Source organism: Ipomoea nil, unplaced genomic scaffold, assembly GCF_001879475.1.
Source record: "Ipomoea nil cultivar Tokyo-kokei standard unplaced genomic scaffold, Asagao_1.1 scaffold1099, whole genome shotgun sequence".
In the NCBI taxonomy this organism is placed as follows: Eukaryota; Viridiplantae; Streptophyta; class Magnoliopsida; order Solanales; family Convolvulaceae; genus Ipomoea; species Ipomoea nil.
The window spans coordinates 168,158-193,288 of record NW_017617527.1 but is presented as its reverse complement, the minus strand read 5'-3'; the positions used below and the strand labels follow the sequence as shown (position 1 = coordinate 193,288).

At 36.7% G+C, this 25,131-nt stretch overlaps 2 protein-coding genes across 2 annotated transcripts; both read left to right on the top strand.

Annotated features, from left to right (window-relative positions):
• Window positions 1-12,693: 12,693 nt before the first annotated feature.
• LOC109183092 lies at window positions 12,694-22,070 on the top strand. Its single transcript, XM_019333311.1, has 12 exons — window positions 12,694-12,776; window positions 14,672-14,757; window positions 18,473-18,767; window positions 18,845-19,051; window positions 19,416-19,673; window positions 19,762-20,196; window positions 20,276-20,542; window positions 20,737-21,044; window positions 21,125-21,298; window positions 21,637-21,700; window positions 21,790-21,888; window positions 21,981-22,070. Exons 3-12 carry the CDS (start codon window positions 18,489-18,491, stop codon window positions 22,068-22,070), a joined length of 2,181 nt encoding a protein of 726 aa, XP_019188856.1. The 5' UTR covers window positions 12,694-12,776; window positions 14,672-14,757; window positions 18,473-18,488.
• LOC109183093 lies at window positions 15,051-18,338 on the top strand. Its single transcript, XM_019333313.1, has 3 exons — window positions 15,051-15,067; window positions 15,201-17,961; window positions 18,006-18,338. Exons 1-3 carry the CDS (start codon window positions 15,051-15,053, stop codon window positions 18,336-18,338), a joined length of 3,111 nt encoding a protein of 1,036 aa, XP_019188858.1.
• Window positions 22,071-25,131: the final 3,061 nt, after the last annotated feature.

The window sequence follows — 25,131 nt, the reverse complement described above, 5'->3', positions numbered from 1 at the left end:
CTGGATAAAATGGTAAATATGCAAAAATCCTCTGGAGATAAAACTGGACTTGGTTATGATCCATCGTGTTCTTAAGCCTCCGAGAAATTGACCAATTCTACTACTGCTTTAAATAATAAAGTCCAAGTAGTAAAATTTGTAAAAAGTCAAGATAGCACAATGAGACAAGGAATTGGTTACTAAGCTAATGCCAAAAACGTTACTGCAAGGCCGAAGCCTCAAAGAAAATTTAATTCGCCAATGCAGTCAAATAATATTCAAAAGTTTGTTCCTAAATGGAAAAATACCAATGAGTCGAGTGCACAAAGTCCTCATAGGAGAACAGGAAGAACTTCAAGGATTGGGGCAAGGAGATTATATCCCTCTGAACAAGATTGGTTTGATGATATTAAACCATGGACTAAGTCCAGATTTAATGCCTTTCATAAGCTCAAACAAATCTCTTCCCAAGTGCCAAAAGATCGAGTAAATTTTCAAAACACGGCACCAAAAACCTTTTCAAAAATTAGGTATGATTATAATGTTTTCAATGGTTACGAATCACCTAATCTTGGATCAGTAAGAACTAGGTGGATTTGGATACCAAAAAGGACTAACACTCAAGGACCTAAATTAAGTTGGGTACCTAAAAATGCATAAATTGTTTGCAGGAAATTTGGTACTTCGATAGTGGATGCTCTCGACACATGACTGGAAATAAATCTAGCCTGGTGGATTTTAAATATATCGAAGGACCAAAAGTTTTGTTTGGAGGAAATGATCGATACGGTACAACAAAAAGGAATAGGAACAATATCCCACAATGGTCTAAAAATAGAAGACGTATCTTATGTTGAAGGATTTAAATTCAACTTGCTGAGCATAAGTCAATTTTGCGATAAAGGGTATCTTGTAGAGTTTTTCAAAGACAAGTGTCAAGTGAAGAACGGATCCACAGGCGAGATTGTTCTCGAAGGAATAAGAAAGAAAAATATGTATGTTGTAGAATGGAACACAACCAAAGACTCTGTGTGTCTTGTAGCAAAAAACTCAAGCAATGTGGGTTGGGAATGGCACAAAAAGTTGAGTCATCTCAACTTCAAAACCATTAACAAGCTCGTGACGAGAAATCTAGTCAAAGGACTACCCAACATCACCTACAGAAAGGATCAGATTTGTGATGCATGTCAAAAGGGAAAACAAATCAAATCATCTTTCAAGACAAAAACACACGAATCAAGTCAAAAACCTCTTAGTCTACTACATATGGATCTATTTGGTCCAGTGGAGCTAGTAAGTATGAGTGGTAAGAAATATACTCTTGTTGTTGTTGATGATTTTTCCAGGTACACATGGACGATATTTCTTGGCAAGAAAAATGAAGTAAAGAAGAAGCTACCAGAACTTCTCAAACAACTTCAAAATGAAAAGGAAGTCAACATTGTCAAAATTCGTACCGATAGAGGAACAGAGTTTGCGAATAGCGTAATTCAAAATTACTGCAATACTTAAGGAATTATGCATCAACTATCAGCCGCAAGAACTCCACAACAAAACGGAGTTGGTGAAAGGAGAAATCGAACGCTTAAAGAAGCCGCACGAGTAATGATAGCTGCAGCCGAGCTACCTAAACGCTTTTGGGCCGAAGCAATCAATACTGCTTGCTATACCCAAAATAGAAGTATAATCTACAAGCTGCACGATAAGACATCTTATGAATTGTGGAAAGGGAGAAAACCTAACCTTAGTTATTTTCATTCATTTGGTTGCAAATGTTTTGTTCTTAATAATGGCAAAATCTATCTAAGAACATTTGATGAACGTGCAGATGAAGCAATATTCTTAGGATACTATTCCACCAACGGAGCATTCAGAGTATTAAATAAATCAACAATGGTGGTTGAAGAATCCATTCATGTTGTATTTGATGAGTTCTAGAAAAGAAAGGAATCTCCAACAGTCAGTATCAATGTTCCTAAACACGTAGATAATGCTAATGAAATTTCTGAAGATATTTTGCAGGGAAATAGCAATCTAAACTGCTCTGGAACAGAAACCGATGTGGAAGATGAAATTAGGGAAGAAGTAAGGGAATGTGTTGGGGTTGGAGTTGGAACTAATTGCGAGGATCAACGAATGGATCAAACCGCAAATCCAAATCCTTCCACCTCACACGAACCCTCTACTTCTCAAAGCAATTTTCAACCGGATTTGAAGTGGCTATGAAATCATCCACAAGATCAAATCATTGGAGAAATTCATGATGGCGTGAGAACTATATCTGCATTACAAGAAACCTTATTTTCATATTTTCTTTCTCAGGTTAAACCGAAGGACATAGATGAAGCTTTAAAAGATCCTAGTTAGATTGAAGCAATGCAAGAAGAGCTAAATCAGTTCGAACGTAACGATGTTTGGGAGCTTGTTTCAAGACCATCTAATCACAACGTGATTGGAACAAAATGGGTCTTTAGAAATAAAGCAAATGAAGATGGAATCGTTGTTAGGAATAAAGCAAGGCTATTCGCAAAGGGCTACTCACCAGAAGAAGGAATAGATTTTGATGAGACATTTGCCCCGGTTGCAAGATTGGAAGCAATAAGAATTTTTCTAGCCTTTGCAGTTTACAAGAATTTTACAGTCTATCAAATGGACGTAAAAAGTGCATTCTTAAATGGCCTACTCGAAGAAGAAGTATATGTTGAGCAACCCCCAGGTTTCAAGGTAAAAGGTAATGTTGATAAGGTCTATAAACTAAAGAAGGCATTATATGGGTTAAAACAAGCACCGAGAGCTTGGTATGACACCTTATCAATGTTCTTAATTAGTTGTGGGTTTACCAAAGGCCTTGTTGACAAAACCTTATTTAAAATTCAAGAAAATGATCATATATTATTAGTACAAATTTATATTGATGATATTATCTTTGGAAGTACTAATAAATTATTATGTGAGAAATTTTCTAAGCTCATGCAGAACAAGTTTGAAATGAGCATGATGGGAGAGCTAAACTACTTCCTTGGACTGCAAGTAAAACAACTGAAGGAAGGAGTACTTATAAATCAGGCCAAATACACCAAAGATCTTATTAAAAGATTCGGTCAAGAAGGAAAGAGTTCAGTAAAAATTCCAATGAGCACATCAGTCAAATTAGACAAAGACGATGAAGGCAAAGATGTTGACGAGACGCAATATCGAGGAATGATTGGATCTTTATTATATCTCACTGCGAGTAGACCCGACATATCTTACTCAGTGGGTGTATGTGCAAGATTCCAATCTAAGCCAAAAGAAAGTCATCTACTTGCCGTCAAGAAGATTATACGATAGAAAATTATGGATTATGGTATCCTAAAGAAGAAAATTCTGAACTAACCGGTTTTTCAGATGCAGATTTTGCAGGGTGCAAAATTGATAGAAAAAGTACCTCAGGAATGTGCCAGTTCTTAGGGGGAAGGTTAGTTTCATGGTTTAGCAAGAAGCAAAACTCCATTGCAACAAGCACAGCCGAAGCCGAATATATCGCCGCAGGGAGTTGTTGCGCACAGATTCTATGGATGAAGCAACAATTAAAAGATTATGGAGTCAATTGCAATGAAGTTAGTATTTTCTCTGATAATACTAGCGCCATAGCAATTTCTCAAAACCCAGTACTTCATTCAAGAACAAAGCACATTGATGTCCAACACCATTTCATACGAGATCATGTTGAAAAGAAAGACATCAAAATCGATCACGTACCAACAGAAAATCAACTAGTAGATATTCTGACAAAGCCTTTGTGCGAATCACGATTTATCACTCTAAGGCATGAGTTGGGCATGATCGAAATGAGCTAAGTATCACGTTCTCTATCCTTAAGCTCAATTTGTTTAATTTAATTTTGGTTACTGTGTTTATTTTATTTGTTACGTACCTATATGTGCTAATTGCATAATTATTTTGTGTTAATTAAAATGCAATTTCTTAAATTTAAAAAAAATATTAAAAAAAAAAAATTTGTTGTCTTATAATTCTTAGATCTTAAGTACGTGTCTTATGTGATTTTACATGACTTGTACGTGTCTTATGTGAAAGTTTTCATAAAACTTTTTTACCCTACTCACTAGAATAGCCATCTGTAAGTCATAGAGTTTTTACCTGGCACATAGAAATTTACTTTGGAAAAAGGTTGGTCTTGTTTGCATAACACATGGATATTGTGTCAGTGAATGAAATTTAATGTGCATCTACCCCTTTGACAAAAATATTTTTGCATGTATCTTTTATGCATGTATCTAATTCATCTGGGATATCTTTGAGCTGGACATATTTCTATACTCAATAATTTGACCAAATTACCCTCAATTTTCAAAACCCACTAAGCCTATCATTAAGGGCATTTTCGTCCCTCTAGCCCTAAAAGTCTTAGAAGACACTTGCTCTTCCCAAATAAACCCAATTTCAAAACTTCTCTTCTCTCTCTTTTACGAGAACACCATAGCCGAAACCTCTCAAATTCACTCATCGTCACTTCACTTTGATACCCATTCCAAAATAACTTCACAAATGGCATCCTCAAGTAGAAAATCATCCGAGAACACACAACCCACATAGAAAGTCAACACGGGACATCTCCTTGACCCAGCCGACTTTAAGGATGTTTCTACAAATTCAGTTCTTTCTCAAGAGATTCTGGACGGATTGGAGAAATGTGGTCTACAAAAGGTTTGCATGTTTCGTTATATGGGTATTTTTGATGATGAAGCCTTTGATTTTTTCAAGCATGCTAAAATGAAGAACAATGTGATTAGATCTACTGTTAATGGCGTACGGGTCTCTAATAGTCAAAATGATATTAGGGAGTTATTTGATTTCTCTAAGAATGATATTACTCTAGATAATTATTATTTTGATGAGCTTGAGTTTTGGACAAAGATTGGAATTAATGACAGTGGATTTGATAAGTCTACATTGCAAATAGCAAGTATGATTCATGCTGTGGTTCATGGAAAGAAGTTGGATTGGAGCAAGGTGATTTTCAACCAATTGGTCACAAATGTGAATAAAGAAGACAAGCCTAGTTATGGTCTCATGATTGGTGAACTCTTGAGAAGGAAAGGCATCCAAATGAAGGATAGAAAGTCAATTCTTTCTAGCAAGTACCTATTTCGAGTTAATGTCAAAAGAGAAAGAGTTGAGGAACATGAAAGTGAAGAAGAACAAATGGATGATGACATTCCTTTAAGCCAAGTGTTTAGAAAGAAAAGAACACCAAGAGTTGAGATTATTGATGAAGATGTGGCTGCTGAAGATGAGACAGTTGCTGCTGAGGAACAGAATGAGATTTTGGATGCTTCCAACACCATCCAAACAGAAGAAATTGAAGCAGTTCAAGAAGAAGAAGCAGGGGACAACACAGGGGATGACCAGGGAGACAACACAGCGGATGACCTTATGGCTGATTTGGATACTCACTGTGTGGCAGATTTGAACACTGATTTTATGGTGGATGATGAACCAGTGTTACCAACTGATTTAGGGGCTGATCCAGAGGCCAAGGAAGGAAAACAACAAGAAGATGTTGAGTTGAACAACCAAGCAAAGGAAGATGAAGTCCAAAAAGATGGTGATGAGCATATTGTTGTTGAGATTTTGGATGAACATTCGAATGAAGATGAGGAAATCAACAAAAGTGGTGAAGAAAAAGGTTCTAATGTTGAGGTGATCAAGGCCTTGAAGGAACTAACGAAGGCCATTGAAGCACGTGTTGAAAATTCTAACCCAACAATTGTTGAGTTTTTGAATTCTTTTGTTGACAGGTTAACTATAGCCCTTGAAGAGGAAAGAAGTGCTCAAGCCAATCTTGAAAAGTCTCACCATGCCGAGAATATGATGCACAAAATTAGGCATGAGAAGCTGCTTTTCAAAGTGTGCATGGAGGTTGAGGATCTACGAAGAACAATTTAAAAGATTGACACCCATGGAGAAGATATTCGAATGATCAAGAAGGAGCTATCCACAATTAAGGATTTTCTCCAAGGAATGGCTAGCACGACTTTGCGTACCGACTCGGTGGTCAAGGAGATAGTGACTTTATCCAAGAAGGGCACTGATATGGTCAAGATGATCTTTGATGACACCAAAAAGGGGGAAAATGAACAATCCTCACATTTTGGTGGATTTGGACATGGTGGACAAGGCTCGAGCAGTTCGAGCGGTGCATACCTTCAAGGGGAAGGAAGTTCACCAAATGAAGATGTCATTGCATCCTTTGCAGCTCTAGTACCAGATGTGGACGAACTAAAGGAAGGAAGGAGGATATTCGAATGTGCCAAATGGTACACTCAAAATGTTTTTCCCACAAGCAAGGGAGATGTACGTGGAGCCTTTTCATGCTATCTTAAAGGGCAAGTGAAGCAGTTATATTATCATGCTAATTGCAAAGGTAATTTCATTAAGCTAAGAGCTAGAGTAAATAGCATGATAGGACCGTGAAGATGCTTAACATTTCAGTACATTTTGCTAAGCTTGTAATATGGCTTGTTGGATTTGATGCAATTAATCTATCTAGTCATATTTTATTTAGCTTTATTCTTTTTAATTTTTAGACACATGATTAGCTTTGTAAATGGAATTTGAGGGAAGAAAACAAAGTTGATAAAAGAAATTAAAATTAATCCTCAAAAATTGAACCTTTTTAACGTGTCTAAAAGTAAAAAGTCTTTAGGTCCAAAAATTGTCAAACTCGTCAATTGGCTAGTCAAAATAAAAGAAAGAAAAATAAAAGATTATTGTTTTTGACTGGACTAAGCCAAAATGTTCGGGTATAGGTTTTGGCATCATCAAAAAGGGGGAATTTGTTAGGAATAAAGTGTAATAATTTTGATGAGCCAAATATTGTAATTTTAGAACTTCCCAATTTTATTTTGAGTCTAGTTGTCTATTAGTCTATGTCCCAAGTCAAGCCATAAAGTCTACGAAATTCTTAGCAAAATATACTTATCCAGAATATTACTATTTGAGAATTATTTACCTTGGAAAACATTAAAGGATCAAGCTGTGAAGTGGATAAGGAATAAGGTTGTTGAAGTCAGAGGTTATGGGTTTGAGACTCAATCTCTACATTTTTTAGTAAGAGATAAAGAAGGGATGACCAAGGGGCTGATAGGGGACGACCAAGAAGCAGACTCGGATTAATTTGTGAACTAATCTAAAACGATACTAAAGCCATTCTGGGAATAAAGATTAAATCCAGAAATATTAACCAATGAGTTAGTATGGCGTAGTGGTAAAAGCTTGGGAGATATATTTTTGAAAGATGACACTTGTTAAGTGCATGCTACAATGTGGACACATGTAAGGCTAAGTTGACTACAAGCTTGGAAGCTTGTGGACATGATATGGAAGATTCACGTGAATTCTTCTACACATCTTCTTTCTCATTTAAATATCTTGCTACATATCTCAAATCATTTCAGAAGAAGAAATGGACGAAGATATAATTTTTACTCAAGCAAGAATCAGCGGAAAATCTTTTGGAAGATTTCTTCATTTTGAATCCGTCAAGATAAGGAAATTATTTTTCGGAGAAGATTCAGCTGATGAGCCGACATATATGACTTTTGAAGATTTGTCAGGTGAGGATTTTCAAACTCACTGTAAGAAGCCCATCTCCTGCATTAAATCACCGCAATGCAAGTTGGCAATAATGTGTAGCTGATCAAGATGAACGATCAAGATCAAGTGACGCTACAACGGTAATATAGCTTCTCCAGCTATATATACCAGATGACTTGAAGACATGAAGCAGATCAAGGGAGGCAAACACAACAAAAATAGAAAAGCAAAAATTTGAAATATCCAGTTTGAGTTTTCACGAGAAATTCTTCAAGTCCTTAGAAGAGAAAATTTTTTTCTCTAAATTTTACCTCTACTGTGTGTAGAAAGAGGGTTGAGTGTAGCTTTGTGCAAGACACTACCCTGTTGAGTGTAGCTTTGTGTGAGACACTCGTGAGTGTAGCTTTGTGAGAGACACTCGTGGTTGCTGAGTGTAGATGTGTGCGAGACGCTCGGTGGTGCTAAGTGTAGCTGTGTGCAAGACACTTAGTTGGTGTAGGAGTATAGCTTTGTGCAAGATACTCGGGAGTATAGCTTTGTGCGAGATACTCGGGATTGAGTGTAGCTGTGTGCAAAATACTCGGGAAGTGTCTGTGTGCACTTGATTCACTATTTGTATCTAGATGAACGAGATAGTGAAATTCCTCCTTGGAGTGAAAGGAGAAGAGTGGACTAGGAGGATTACACCACCTCTCAACCACTATAAATTGCCTCTCTCATTTACTTAATGCTTTTATTTATTATTGCATGCATACTAACCCATTTACTATTCGTCTTATTTATCTATCTTATTGATTGGGTTATGTGACTTTACAAGTGCATGCGGAAACAATTCTATTTGGATTCATCTCATTGATTCACACGTGATATTGTATACATATTGAGTGAACCATCTTTTTAAATATTTTGTTGTCTTGCATGTTGAATATTTGACTAACCCATCTTATACTGTGCAAAAATATTCATCTGGGTGTAGTAGTTTTCACGTATGCATGTGAGCATAAATTTTCATACTTATTATTTGAGCCATACCAAGCATATCCATCATATTGCATGTGATATATCTCTTTGATTTTACGTAACACTTGGTTGATTAATTATTCCGCTGCGTATCTAAGTTAAATATCTTGTTACTTAGAGTTGAAATTACCAAAGTGTTATTAATTGTGAAAAAGTTAAAAAGTCTATTCACCCCCCCCCCCCCCCCTCCCCCGTCTAGACTTTTTACCACCCTATCGGGACCAACATATTTGGAGGTGAGTTGTGAGCTAGGCAGATAATCTTTTTCATCCGTAGGCCATGTATCAGATTGTCCACCTGTGAGGGTCTTCGCCACCAAATCCCAATACGTGATTTCTTCTTCGTGCACACCTTTCAAACCATAATACTCATTTGTCATGTCAGGGCCGAAGACATACCATTTTCCGCGAATGAAGATTTGCATTGGTCATGTCCTGGACAAATTGTTAATTTCCTCATTGAGATTATAGTAGAACTCGTAAGTCAGAAGCTTCGAATAAGGAAAAATGGAGGAGACAGTATTCAACAGGCCCACTTCACTCAGCAAGGGCAAGATATCGCAAACAGAGTTCAACTGGTGTTCATCAACAGACCGCTGAACAATAAGATCTCTCCAGATCATTGTGGACCATTTTCCTTGGGCAGTAGAGGAGACAAACTGAGGTCTATAGATAGATGTGTCAGGATTCTCAGCAGTAGGTTAAACCTCAGGCATAATACTTCGTCCTCTGGAGCGAGTAATTGGTTTCCCCTTCCTCGTAGAAGATGTGGGAACCACAGCAGGACCGTTTTGCTTGACGGATGACCACAGGGTTTTGAACACTTGTTGAACAGGAGGATTAGCTTCAGTTTTGACTGATTCACCAGAATTTCTCCTCTTCTCAGGTTGAGCCACATCAAGATTGTCATCGCCAGATTCCACAACCACTTTCACAGGGACACTCTTTCGTTTGGATTTTCTCGTCTCTTTGGATGGGGAATGAGCAGAAGGGCTTGGAGATACAGAATGACTTGTCTCAGAAACTTGGGAAGAAGAACTTCCAAGAAGACTGGTAACCTCTCGAATCTTGAAGGTGGTTGAATCAGGATGCGCAGTAGCCTCAACCGAAGGGGGTTTAGACAAATGGGCTTGTGGACCATAGACTTCAGCAAGAATCTTTTCATCTTCACTCGAGGACTCAGAGGGGTGAATCACACGATACGATTCTGGAATAGAGGCAGTGGGTAAACCTGCAATGTGCGGGACATGTTCAAGGCTCTCAGCCAATGATGAAGCAGTGTAGACTAGCACCCCATCTATTTGATCAGATGCATGGGGATTTGAGATACCGGCAGCCTCAATTTCAGGGGGCAAGCTGGAGGGATTTTCAAACGGATAGATTTCTCTAGGGGACACAGCAATTTCAGTAGAGGGCAGAGCAACTTTTTCAGCAGAGTAAACAACCAAACTAAATTGTTAGCCAAATCGGAGGATTTATCTTTCTCATCAGAAACTTCATCAACAACATCTTTCAGAGGATCAGATTTTTCAGAGGGGATACAGGGGGGATCATCAGGCATAGAGGATCTCACAGATAATAAAGCATTCATATTATCAGTTTCAACAATAGGCAAAGCAGACGGAATATCATCAGAGACTAAATCATCAGGCTTATCAGGAGAGATTTCAATAGGAGATTCAGAGGTATTAGACCTGTTACGAAGAAACTTAATCCGGCGTGTAGCTTCGTCCTGGGCAGCTTGTAGGTAGCGGGGCCTGAGCTGCTGCTCGACGACGTGAGACCTCTTCGGATTCAAGTGCCCGTTGAGCAAAATATTGAAGGAATGCCCCAGCACGATTACCATCTGCAGGTTCTGGGATAGACGCAAGGCTAACCTCATCACTCACCTCGGAGGCCAGCATCAAAAGCTCACTGGTGTCATCCTTGGACCAATCTGCATAGAACTTCGGATAATCCGAGAGCACAGTGACCATGATTTCATCGCGTAGATCAGAGTCAAGCTTCAATTTCTTCTTCATAGCTAACTGAAGCAGCGTCTTTACATGCTTAGTGGCTGTTTCTGGTGAATGGACCTTTCTCCCAAGCTTGATGATGATATTTCGTACAGCATCCGCCATTGATGTGCAATTTGGGTATGTAAGAAGGTAGACCCTAGGTAGAAGAGTAGAGAGAAAATAATCAGTGAGCAGAGATATTTTTGAACTCTTCTTCCTTTCAAGCTTGACCCGATAATCATATATAATCCCAAGGGTGAAGAACCCTATTTAATGCGGCTTGTCAGAATGCATTCAGAGCCGATGTGATTGACGCAACGGTATACCTCCTTTTTAGGAATGAAACGGAAGGGTTGGAGATTTGAATTTAGAAAAGGAGAAATAGTTTATGGTAACTTAGGTTAAGATATTCTCTTAACAAAACAGAAGGGAGTTTAAAAGGAAGTCAAAGGCTAAATTTTGACCCGTAAATATAACACCATATACTCTCCTTCTGTATAGCTAATTGCCTTATTAATCAATCCTGCAGATTCCCAAAGCACACCTGAGAATCTCAAATCGATTTGCATCCAGGGGCTTAGTCAGAATGTCAGCCAGTTTCTTATTTGTTTGAATGTATTCCAACTCTATTTCCTTGGATTCTACCAAATCTCTGATGTAGTGATGCCTTATAACAATATGCTTCGTTTTTGAATGTTGAACTGGATTCTTTGAGATATTGATTGCACTGACATTATCACAGTAGAGAGTCATAATTCTTTGAGTAAGCCCATAGTCCAGAAGCATCTGTTTCATCCAAACCAACTGAGTGCAACATCCGCCAGCGGCTATATATTCTGCCTCTGCAGTACTTAAAGAAATTGAATTCTGTTTCTTGCTAAGCCACGATACCAAGTTCTTACAAAAAAAGAAGCACCCACCCGAAGTACTCTTTTTGTCATCAATATTTCCTGCCCAATCAGCATCACAGTATGCAACCAGACTAAGTTCACTGTCCTTGGAGTACCATAGCACATATTGAATTGTTCCTTTTATATACTTTAGAATCCGTTTAGCAGCTATCAGGTGAGTCTCTTTCGGATCAGATTGATATCTTGCACAGATCCCAACACTGAACATAATATCTGGTCGACTGGCATTTAAGTAAAGCAGACTTCCTATCAGACTCCGATATACTGTGTTATCAACTGATGCACCAGTGTCGTCTTTGGATACTTTTGTGGAGGTAGAAATAGGTGTCCTGGATGGTTTACACGATTCCAGATCAAACTTCTTGACAAAATTCTTAGCATACTTTTCTTGTGAGATAATGTACCCTTTAGGACTCTATTTTAGCTGCAGCCCTAGAAAGTATGTCAGTTGGCCAACCATGGACATTTCAAATTCTTCTTTCATGACCTTTACTTGATCATCAATATACTTTTGTAAAGTAGAGCCAAAAACAATGTCATCCACATAAATCTGAGCAATGGTAACATGCACTACTACATAATTGGACATATAAGTAGTACTTTGCACTACACCTTCAAGGTGAAGGTGTCTTGGATAGAAAAAGGGGGAACTTTCAGAGGCACCAATTATAAAGAGGTGCCTCAGATATTTTATTATTATTATATTAATATGAGAATCCGCGGCACCCAGACCGAAAGGGTGCCGCGATATATTATTATAATAATAATAATATTAGAATCCGCGGCACATCCCTAAGCGGTTGCCGCGGATATAATATTATTATAATAATAATAATGGAATCCGCGGCACCCTCTTGGAAAGGGTGCCGCGGGTTCCAATATTATTAAAATTGGAATCCGAGGCACCTGCCATGACTGGAGCCCCGGATTCCCACCCAAAAATAACCCATCGGTCACAATTTAAACCTAAGTAAAAAAAAACTACCTAAGTAAAAAAAAAAAAAAAAACCGCCTCCGATCCCTAAGCTCCATTGCCACAGATCGACGATCGATCTCCATTGCCGATCTGGTCGAAACTCCATCGCCGGCCACGCCGTGCGTCGAACTCGCCTCCCACTGCACACAGGCACGACGGCCAACCCTTATCGATCTCCCTAAGCTCCATCGCCACAGATCTGGAAACTCCATCGCCTAAGCTCTCGCTCGACGGCCGACTGGTGCGTCCCCTCGCCGCCTCGCTGCTTCGCCGGTTCGCCGGCTCGACCCTCTCGGTAAGTTCTCCTTATTTATTTATTTATTTCGAATTTTAATTATTTGAGAATGAATTGTGTGTTTTTTAGACCTTCCAATTTGAAAGTTTTGATTGTGAGATGGTAAATTACTGATCTAATTCATCAGTGTTGTCCTTATTTATTGTGTGTTTTCTAGACCTTCTTTTCTTATTGTAATATGACTATACGGCTATGGTTTTGCTTTTGTGTTTTGTAATTGCACTTCATTATGTATAAATTGGTTGTAATGCTCAGATTATTGGGTAATGGGTATGATAATTTTTGGTTGTATTACTTGTATTGTTTGGTGATATTGCTTGTTGTTCGACTGCCATGTGTGTGCATTGGGACCACTCTGGACTGGAATTCCATTGTTTATGAATAGAAAAAAAAAAGAAAAAAAAAAACAGTGAGTAGTTTTAAACACATGGGGACCATTTCTTAGTTTGACATATTGTAGGTAATTTCTTATGCACTTCCTTAGGGCAGTCCATTCCATCAAACCCTTATATCTATTTCACATGGCAATCATTCTTTTAGAGGATAGTTCTAGTGATGGGAGTTGGTTGATTTTATATTGCTAGTCATCCTTGGTTTTTCTTTACTTCTCTATTTCAGGTTGCCTTTTTGGCCTTTTTCTAAGGGGTATTATAATAATAATAATAGTAATAATTATTATTAAATTCATAGTAATAAGAGTTGAGAAAAAGGTAAGAAAAAGAAGAGGTCGATATGAACTCATGTGTTGAACTCAAGCTTCAATTCTGTTCTTGTGCAATCTGCAATGGGATCTCATCTATCTGCTTTTATCTTTTGCATTATATTACTACAAAAGTTCAAAACCTAAAAGAGAAAAGTGCAATATTCATATGCTTTGATGGAGCTCATTGTTCACAAAATATTAAGGGGCAGATCAGATACCATTTAGCAGTGTTGTTTGATCAATAGAGATTTCCAGGCCAATTCCCAACAATTTAATTTGAATGAAATTCCATGTTCAGCATCACCACTTGTTCACTGGTCCCAAATCCACCTTCTTTCCACAGATTCTATTTCATTTTAGTGCAGTGAATGCTAGCTGCCTCACAAGTTAAGATAAGCAGAATATAATTAAAGTACATGCATGCATATATGAAATGGAAACCTCTGGTAGGGGTAACATTATTACAGTTTATTGTATATATATGCATGCATGTACTTTAATTGTATATATGAGAGAATAACTGTGTTGAGCAGTTTAAGATACTATTTGGTTACATTTCTTGCTCAGTTTTGGCTACATTTCTTGCTCAGTGTTATAGTTTTGATTTGTTAAAATTCAAACATTTAATTAATATGCTCTTTTAGCTTTACTAAGACTCCTGCTATTGACTTAGGTGTTTGTTAGTGGTATTAGTTATGCCATTTAGTTTAGTGGGTAAAAAATGACCTATATTTCCAAATGCAAAATAAAATTACAAATTAGTTTATCATTGTGAAGCTCCATTTAATGGTGCACCATATATTTAATGATATAGTATTGTTATGTTATATTTCTCCATCTGTTGAATGTTGACTGATTCACTAATTAAGCCTAAGACTTTAGGTAGGAGTTTGCAGGTCCAATCTCCATTCCCATCAAATCTTCCCTAAAATAAAAAAATAAAAAGCTGAAAAGAGACGTCTTAGTACTATCCGTCCATAAATTTTGATGATTTAAACTTGTATACCTGCAAATATTATTAGCATATGAATCACCGACTTTTGTTGAGTGCAATAGATCTGCTAGTTAACACTTCAAGAGTAGTTATACATTCTGCTTTCTGCTTCCTTGTATAGGGAAATTAACTGGAGTGATTTTAAAGTAATGTTTTTTCTTTGATGTCAACTTAACTTTGATTTGGTGTTTCTTTTAGGTGGATCTAGATCTTGGGAACTATGAGCTTTCCTAGATAATAAGCTGACGCGGGACAACAATATAACTACTGGGAAAATTTACCAGGCATGTATTTACATTCAAAGTGTTATCCGTATTTGTTATCTGTTTGGCTGGCCAAATAAATCAAACCACAACCGCTTCTTAATTTTGTTACTGTAGTTTGTTGTTATTATTGGTATTTTAGCTCTTTAATTATTTGAAAATGAGGTTTTAAGTTTAAATTAAATCCTCTCTATTTGATCTAATAATGTTAATTTAAGGTGTCAAATCTTAATATTAGTGACACAAATATTAAAATAGTATTATTTCTAAGTATTTGAAATAAATGGTATTTCATAGTACTATAATTGACAGATATGGATCGGAGTTGGATGTATGAAAAACGCACTACATTCAAATATATACAAGGGGTTCAAGAGTTTATAGAATGTGCTGAAAAAAAATAAAAGTCAAAAGGCCAAAGATTTTATATCGTGCCCGTGTTATGATTGTAAAAATTTGAAAAGATATCGGAGTTCTGAAGAAGTGAAAGTCCATTTAATACGTCGTGGCTTTAAAGAAGGGTACGATCGATGGATATGGCATGGTGAAAGCTTACCTCCTAGTATAAGTGTTAGTAAGAATGAAGCTCATGCAGGCAGTCAAACTCATGCAAAGAGTGAAACTGAAGCAAATAGTCGAACTGAGGCAGATAACGAGGAGAATGATGAGGATGATGGAATTAAAGACCGAATAGATGAAATGATGCGTGATATGCAGGGAGATTGTAGTGAAATGCCTCCTGAATTTAAATGTTTGTTTGAGAATGCTGAAAAACCTTTGTTTTCTGGGTGTGCCAAATATACTAAGTTATCTGGTGTGCTTAAATTATATAATTTAAAAGCAAAGAATGGATGGAGTGATAAGAGTTTTACGGGATTATTAGAACTAATAAAAGACATGCTTCCTAATGATAATAAACTTCCAAATTCAACTTATGAAGCAAAGAAGTTGTTGTGTCCGTTGGGTATGGAAATTGAGAGGATACATGCATGTCCAAATGATTGTATATTGTATTGGAAAGAATACAAAGACTTGCATGTATGTCCAAAGTGTGGGTCATCGCGTTACAAAAGGAAAAATGTTGGTGATGAACCAAAGAATAAGAAAGGTCCACCAGCCAAAGTGTTATGGTATTTACCTGTAATACCAAGATTTAAACGCATGTTTGCTAATCCAAGGGATGCAAAAAATTTGCAATGGCATGCTATTGGGAGAAAAGATGATGGAAAACTAAGACACCCCGCCGATTCACCACAATGGAGGAATATTGATAGGAGGTGGCCTGAATTCGGCACTGAAAACAGGAGTCTTAGACTTGGACTGTGTACTGATGGAATGAATCCTCATGGTAACATGAGTAGTCGACACAGTACTTGGCCTGTCCTTTTAGTAGTCTACAATCTTCCACCTTGGTTGTGTATGAAGCGAAAATACATCATGTTATCGTTGTTAATATCAGGGCCTAAACAACCAGGAAATGACATAGATGTATATCTAGCGCCACTTATTGAAGATTTAAAAATGTTGTGGAATGAAGGTGTGTCGGTGTATGATGCTTATACTCGAGAAAGTTTTACCTTACGTGCAATGATCTTTTGCACCATAAATGATTTTCCAGCCTATGGTAACCTATCAGGTTATACTAATAAAGGAGCTAAGGCATGTCCTATTTGTGAAGATGAAACAGCCAATCTATGGTTGAATAACAGTAAAAAGAATGTGTTCATGAGTCATAGGACATTTCTTCTAATTGATCATCCTTATCGAAAGAAGAAAAAAGCTTTCAATGGAAAATCAGAGACTGGAGTAGCTCGTTTGCCTTTATCTGGTTTAGCGGTTTATGACCGTGTTAAAAACGTTAATGTTGCTTTCGGCAAAACGTGTAAGACTACTCAGAAGACTCTATGGAAGAAGAGGTCTATATTTTGGGATCTACCATACTGGAAGCATTTAGCTGTTAGACATTGTCTTGATGTCATGCATATTGAGAAGAATGTTTGTGACAGCATTATTGGAACACTGTTGAACATTCAGGGAAAGACAAAAGATGGTATTAAAGCTAGAAAGGATATGGTTGAAATGGGAATACGGGAGAAGTTAGCACCAGAAGAATCGGGAAAACGGACATACTTACCTCCAGCTTGTCATACTTTGTCCAAAAAAGAGAAAACAAGTTTTTGTGCTTGTTTAAATGGTGTCAAGGTCCCTTCCGGTTATTCATCGAATATTAACAAACTTGTGTCAATGAAGGACCTTAAATTGGTTGGCATGAAGTCTCATGATTGTCATGTATTAATGCAGCAACTGTTACCTATTGCTATTCGAGATGTTTTACCCAAACATGTTAGGGTAGCTATAACAAAACTTTGTTTCTTTTTCAATGCTATTTGCAGTAAAGTTGTTGATGTAGATGTGTTAGATGCTTTGCCGGCTGAAGTGGTTGTTACTTTGTGTCAACTTGAAATGTATTTTCCCCCATCTTTTTTTGATATAATGGTGCACTTGATTGTTCACTTGGTAAGGGAAATAAAGATGACTGCTCCGGTTTTTATGAGATATATGTATCCGTTTGAAAGATACATGGGAATATTGAAAGGATATGTGAGGAATAGATATCGACCTGAAGGAAGTATAATTGAAGGTTATGGTTCTGAAGAGGCTGTTGAGTTTTGTACTGATTATTTAGCTAATGTTGAATCTATTGGTAATCCCAAGCCTATTCATGAAGGAAGACTCAGTGGGAAAGGTACTATTGGATTTAGACACTTTGTTCCACCTAGTAATTTACGAGATAAGGCACATCATCTCGTATTGGAACACCTTACTGAGGTTCATCCGTACTTGGAGCAACACATGTCTATGATAAGACAACAAAATCCTTTGAAGGGTGAAAGATGGGTGGATATTGAACACAATCGCACTTTCATAAGATGGTTCAATGATATTGTGATGAAAGAGCTATCTCAAGTGCCAAATAATGTCAGTGAAACCATCAAATGGTTATCAAATGGGCCTAAATTATTTGTGAATTGTTACGAAGGTTATGACATAAATGGATATACATTTTACACCAAGCGACAATATGAAAAGAGTGTGGTGCAAAATAGTGGGGTTACATTAGTAGCAACATCAAAAGATTATTCAAGTGCTAAAGATACTAAACCGATGGATGCTGTTATGCCTTACTATGGTGTGATTGAAGAGATTTGGGAACTTGATTACAATGTATTTCAAATTCCTCTATTCCGTTGTAATTGGGTTGATAATAGAAGGGCGTTCAGATAGATGAATTGGGTTTTACTTTGGTTGATTTTGGTCGGTTAGGTTATCATGATGAACCATTCATACTTGCATCTCAAGCAAAACAAGTGTTTTATGTTTCTGATCCTGTGGATAAAAAGTGGTCAATTGTTTTACAAGGCAAGAGAAGTATTGTTGGTGTTGGAGATGTTGTTGATGAAGAAGAGTATGATCATTTTGATGAAACTCCTCCATTTTCAATTGGTATTCAGTCTTTATCTGTAGAGGATGATAACCTTGAAATTAGTTACATGCGTAGTGATCATGAAGAAGGATTGTGGGTTGACCATCGGCCATCATAGTGTTTTGCTGTAAGATTTATGAATTGTTGACAATATCTTTTGCATGTGTAGGTATATCTATTGTTGACAATATCTTTTATTAGACTTGAAATACAATATAACATGTTTATTGATATATATTTTTGCATGTGCAGGTATATATAGACAACCATGACTGATCATACTAGAGAAACCTCTAGTCCAACCCTTAAAGAAACTTGTACTGTACCTAAAACAAGAGGTCCCAATTCATGCAGAAACTTGAAAAAGAAAAAGGGAAAAGGTGAAATATCAATTCAGTTTGATGCGTTAAACAGGCCAATTGGCGAGTATAAAGAGAAATTTGTCTGTTATATTGGGGCTTTGGTTCGCGATAGAGTAAATATCAACAGCGGCACTTGGCCCGACGTAGATGCAACGATTAAAAATTCAATTTGGACAGATGTTAAGGTATCCAATAACTTTATATTAATTGTCAATTATTGATATACGTTATTGTTATTGCTTATGTTTATGTTGTTATTCAGGCACAATTTGGCCTTCAAGATGATACGCAGAAATCTTTTGTATTGAAAATTGCAGCAAAGAGATGGAGAGACTTCAAGAGTAGATTGAAGCGTGAATATATTGTCAATAAGCACCCAAAGTATGAGTCTCCGGCACAATTCTATGAGTACGTGAGTGAAGAGAGTTGGTTGAAATTTGTTGCAAATTGCGAGAGTGAGGAATTCAAGGTATGTTTATTTCATTTTATTATTATAAGTAGTTTAAGTGCTTTAGTTCAATTGTATGAAATAGATTTGGTATGATATATATTGCTTGATTTTGGCATTGTTTGAGTGAAGTATGGGTACAAAGAGCTTGTGTAACAAAACTGTGGATATTATTGCCCATTCTGTAACAAAACTTCAATCAAACTTCAATCATTAATGAACATGCCTTCTAACAAAACTGCTCTCTTCAGTAGGGGAATAAATGTGACCGAAAGATTCCTGTTTAGCTTGATTCTTAATCTATGATTAATTTTGATCCAATAGCAATTAAATTTGAACTTGGATAATTTTGAAAATATAATTTAACTTATCATTGAAATTATAGAAAAGGAGTGAAAAGGCAAAGGAAAGGCAGGCATGCAATGTGCATCCACACTTCCTAGGTTCTGCTGGATATGCAGGCAAAAAAGCAGAGTGGATGATGTCAGACCCTCTATCTTCACAATCTTCTTGTGCTTCTGTTAGCTCAACATTACTATCAGATGATCGCAGTTTTGACTGGGTACGAGCAAAAGTTAAGAAGTCAAAAGAAGGAAATTATTACATTCCGAATGAGAAAACACAGGAGGTGTTTCATAAAATTGTAAGTACTATTTTTTAAAAATTGTTATAAGAACATATAATATTCATATAAATTCTAATACTTGGTTTTATCTAATTGATTGAAACAGATAGAAAAATGTGATGAAGTTGGTCAAGGGACATTTCAACCACACAGACATCATGACATATTGTTTGCAGCTCTCGGTAAACCAGAGGATAAACGGGGTTCGGGTTCGGTAAGAGGAATTGGTTCATACTCCACCATCCGACAAGTATTTGGTAAACCAGAGCAGAAACAGGGCATACGGAGTGGGTTTATGTCTAATGATGAAGTGCAAGTGCTGATGGAAACGGTCAAGCAAAATGCATTGTTGGAGATGCAACCCAAGATTGACATACTCACCCAGCAATTGAATATATTGTTGAATAACATGTCAGCCACACACCAAGGTCCACCAGGAGTTTCGATTAGCACTCCTCAAAGTGTTTATGCGCCTTGTTTTCAACCTCCGACTAAAAGCAGTTGTCATTCTGTTGACGTATATCCAGTAACCACAATTAAGGTAATATTAAAAATTATTTTATAATCAACATATTATTTTCTTTTAAATGTAAACCTAACATATACAATTTTAACAATAGAGCCGAAAAAAGTGTATTCTTGCAATATGTGGTTTTGATGGTAAGCCAATCGATGTTGCAAAGGGTACGGTTTACCCAACTACAGATGAGATGACAATGGTGAGCGATGCGCTACTTTTACCTAACCATGTCAAAGTGATGGTCGATGAAGTGCTTGATGGTGCAGAGCAATATAATTTCCCCGTGCCAACATTGCAGCATTACACTTTGGCACATATTGTTGGGAGTCACGCACAATGGCCTACTCACTTAGTTACTTTGGATGAGGTATGTAAGGTCAATTTAGTTCACGTTCTTTCTATATTGGACAACAAACTGACTTAGGTATTTGAAAACACTGTTTGTGGTTGTCTCTAATGTCTGCATGTTATTTTGGGATTTCTTAAGCGATAGTTGCATACAAAATTGAGTATTCTTTAGAATTGTAAATTAAATTGAACACAATCCTTTTCTCTTGGTAGGAAAATGTCAGAACAAGCTCAGAAAGACAAAATATGCAAATGACAGGTCAAAGTGCTGACCAATCTGCTACTTATATACGACCTCCAATTGTTGGTGAAAATGTGTTTTTGCTTTTGGGGACATATTGCAAGGAACTTGTCAGAGCGTTGTCATCATTTTCTGTTAAGAAAGAGTACATTGATGTGGAATTGGATTCTGCTGTTTTCCATCATGCAAACGCGAATGCTGTTTATGTGATGATAGATGATATATATAATTTGATGACATTGGCTTGCCTCGATGTCTCAATTATACAAGTGTTTATGCTGTAAGTTTTAAATTGTTCATGTGTTTTATATACATTTATTTTTGTAATTTTATTGAAATTTCTTAATTGTTATTTTTCAGGTTTTTGAATAAGCGGGGTAAGCAGCTTGGAGTGACATCTATCGGGTTTGCATGTCCAACACAAATTTCAGCAGATATGGTTCACTTAAATTCCTCTTCCGTTACATCACATTTCATTAAGGTCATGGAGGAACACAAGGATCAGCATTTCATTTTGGCACCATATCATCAAAAGTAAGTATTTTACTTAACTAATTTATTATATAACTTAATTACTTTATTTGAAGTGGTTGATATTAGAATTTTAATATATATATATATATATATATATATATATATATATATATATATATATATATGTTTTGTAAATGTAGTAATCATTGGATATTGCTTGTGATTTGCGCATCTTCAAAAACGGTGTATGTGTTTGATCCTTTGAAAAATACAAGGCACTTTGAAGTCAAAATTTATTTGAATATGTAAGTAAAATCTTAGCACAAATACTATGTATATATTTTAAATGATATTATATGTTATTTATACATCGATATAAATGTTTATTACTAATGTAGGGCATTTCGATCTCTTTCTACAATTGGAGGAAGAACTAAAGCGATTGATTGGAAGCAATGCAAAGTATGAAGTTAAAGTTAAATTTTTAATATGATATTAACATTTGTTTTTTATTTATTAATATGATATTAACCTTTGTTTGTATTTTGTAGTGTCCACAACAGTCAGGAGGCACTGAATGTGGATATTATGTACTAAGATACATGTTAGAGATCGTTACTAAGTATTCAAAGGTTGATTGTCTACATGGGGTAAGTAATTTAATTACAACTATATGTATATTTGAATTATAATTTATTAATTAATATGTTTACTAATTTGAATAATTAAAATTATTATGTAGATATTTGACAATGAAGCACCCTACTCCTTGAACGACATAGATGAAGTTCGAGAGTTGTGGGCAGAATATTTTCTAGAAGAGTGCGTGTAAATTTATTTAGTTTAAACAGTAACTTATGCTTAGTTTATGTTTGAATGTAGTGTTGATTGTTATTATATATTGTGTTGATATTATAAGTGTATTGTGGTATTTTATTGTGTTGATATTATAAGTGTATTGTGGTATTTTATTGTGTTGATTATTACTTGTGAATTATATATATTGTTGTGTTTGGGTTTATAGTTATTAGTGTTAATTATTAGTTGATTTTAATTTAATTATTTTTGAATATTTATAGATAGTTTAATTAATTGTTATTCTTTTTTGATAAAATTTTTTGTGCATTTGGTGAATTTAGAAAATTCTGTACAGGTTGAATCAATAAAATTGGGTAATATTCAATTTTTAAATAAAAAAAAAAAAAAAAAAAAAAAACCGTGTAACCCTCTCGGAGTAAGGTGACGCGGAAAGTAATAATAATAAAAAAATATAAAAGCTTTTCGCGGCACCCTTCATGTCAGAGGTGCCGCGGAAAAGCAATATTATAATATTAATAAATGAGTATCCGAGGCACCTGCTCCGCTGCAGGTGCCTCGGATACTCTGTATTAAAAAATTAAAAAATATATCCTCTGCTTTTCGAGTCACCTGCTCCGCTGAAGGTGCCTCGGATACTCTGTATTCAAAAATTAAAAAATATATCCTCTGCTTTTCGAGTCACCCTTTACGGGTGACTCGTAAAGCGGAGGAGAATCACAGTCTCTCACATCCGAGTCACCTGTACAGGTGACTCGGAAAGTGTTTTATGGGTGACTCTAAAAGCTTTTTTTGTACTAGTGATGACTTCCAGTGGTTTTTACGAACAGAGTTTTGTCAACACTTCTTCGCTTATACCCATGGTGTAGCAAATACTGTGTCAGTCGTTCGTACCATGCCCTTGGAGCTTGTTTGAGACCATAGAGGGCTTTTCTGAGCTTGTAGACATGGGATGGATGGTCTGGATCTTCAAATCCTTTCGGTTGTGCCACATAGATATCTTCATGCAAGTACCCATATAAAAACGCTGCCTTAACATCCATCTGAAACAGTGTGAATCCCATAATACATGCGAATGCCAACAAAATTCTGATCGACTCTAACCTTGCCACAGGAGCAAACGTCTCATCATAGTCAATTCCCTTTATCTGAGTGTATCCTTGAGCAACTAACCAAGCTTTGTTCCTTGCAATATTTCCAGCTTCATCAGTTTTATTTTTGAAGATCCACTTTGTTCCGATTATGTTGACACGATCAGGTCTTGGAACCAGATCCCAGACATGATTCCGGTCAAACTGGTGCAGCTCCTCTTGCATAGCCTTGATCCACAGATCATCCTGTAACACTTCTTTCACATTTTTTGGTTCTATTTTTGAGGTATAGCAGGCTGATCCGGATATTTCTATCAGATTATTTCTCATTCGGCTTCTGGTATTCATCCCATCTGTTGGATCTCCAATAATGTTGTCTGAAGGATGATTTTTCTGAGTTCTGGTGGGTTTGTTCTTCCCCACATTATCGACGAGAGACGTCGCTTGTTCAGAACTTTGTTGATCTTCATCTGATGAATCCTGAGTTTTGGATCTGGTGTCCTCAGCTGTGTCTAACTCACTCAGACGAGGTTCTGTCTCTTTTTCAATCACTGATGCTTCTACAGATTCGTCATGGTAGTCACTTATAACAACATTTACTAATTCCATTACAGATTGAGTTCTTTTGTTATAGACTCGATAGGCTCGACTGTTTGGAGACTATCCCAGGAAGATGCCCTCATCACTCTTAGGTTCAAACTTCCCCATTTGTTCCCTATCGATCAGCACATAACACTTTGTCCCAAACACATGGAAATACTTCAAGTTCGGCTTCTTCTCCTTCCAGATCTCATATGGCGTTTTGGATGTACCTGGTCTCAGGTAGACTCTATTCACTGTATGACATGGAGTGTGTACTGCCTCAGCCCAGAAACATTGTGGTAGATGAGAAGCATGTAGCATAACTCTAGCCATTTCCTGTAAGGTTCGATTCTTTCTTTCCACCACACCATTCTGTTGAGATGTTTTGGGAGCTTAGAATTCATGGGCTATACCATTCTCGGAGCAGAAATCTGAATACAAAGAGTTTTCAAACTCTTTACCATGATCACTTCTTAGTCTCTGAATTTTTATTATAGGCTCGTTCTTTTCTTTTTGAACCCTTATGCACAAGGCTCTAAAAGCATTGAAGGCTTCAGATTTTTCTCTTAGGAAGTATACCAAGCTAAATCGAGAGAAGTCATCTACACACACAAATATGTATTTCTTTCCACCAATACTTTCAGTTTGTGTAAGTCCCATAAGGTCTATATGAACCAGTTCTAGGCATTTCTCGGTAGTGATAACTTTTACTGCTTTGTGAGGAGTTCTTATTTGTTTCCCAATGACACATGCACCACAAACCCCTTCTTGTTCTATTATGATCTTAGGTATCCCTCGCACAGCATCCATTTTGATTATCTTATCCATGTCTCTGTAGTTTATGTGACCCAGTCGTCTATGCCAGAGTTTTGATTCATCTGATTTTGATAGGCGACAAGCATTTTCATTAGTCAGTACATAACAGTTGTCCGAGGATCATGTTCCTTCCATTACCAGTTGGTCTGCTTTATCCCTGACTCTGCACTAGTTACGATTGAAGCACACATTCCAGTTTTGATCACACAACTGACTGATGCTAATAAGATTTGATTTCAGACCACTGACTAATAGAACTTCTTCTAGATGGGGTAAGCCTGCTACATTTAGGGTACCTTTTCCAACTATTTTTCCTTTTTGTCTGTCTCCATATGTAACTGATCCAGTGATAGATTGAACAGCCATAAGGCACTTGACATTTCCTGTCATATGTCTGGAGCACCCACTGTCGAAGTACCATCTTGCTTCAGTAGTAGAGGCGGTCAGAACTATAGTGGGGTAGCATATTACTTCTGACTTCCTGACCCAAACTTATCTTGTAAACGGTGCAATAGTCTATTCTAATATTTCTCCTTCCTTTGGTCTCTATGAAAGGAATAACACTCAGGTCGAGTGTGACCTTTTGTT

Excerpts from the sequence above, each read along its gene's own strand:
- LOC109183093 (XM_019333313.1), top strand. Across the intron at positions 17,962-18,005 it reads TTTGGGAACTTGATTACAAT|AAGGGCGTTCAGATAGATGA; the intron begins GTATTTCAAATT and ends GGTTGATAATAG.
- LOC109183092 (XM_019333311.1), top strand. The coding sequence starts at position 18,489 with ATGACTGATCATACTAGAGAAACCTCTAGTCCAACCCTTAAAGAAACT. Across the intron at positions 19,052-19,415 it reads GCGAGAGTGAGGAATTCAAG|AAAAGGAGTGAAAAGGCAAA; the intron begins GTATGTTTATTT and ends TTGAAATTATAG. Across the intron at positions 19,674-19,761 it reads AGGAGGTGTTTCATAAAATT|ATAGAAAAATGTGATGAAGT; the intron begins GTAAGTACTATT and ends TGATTGAAACAG.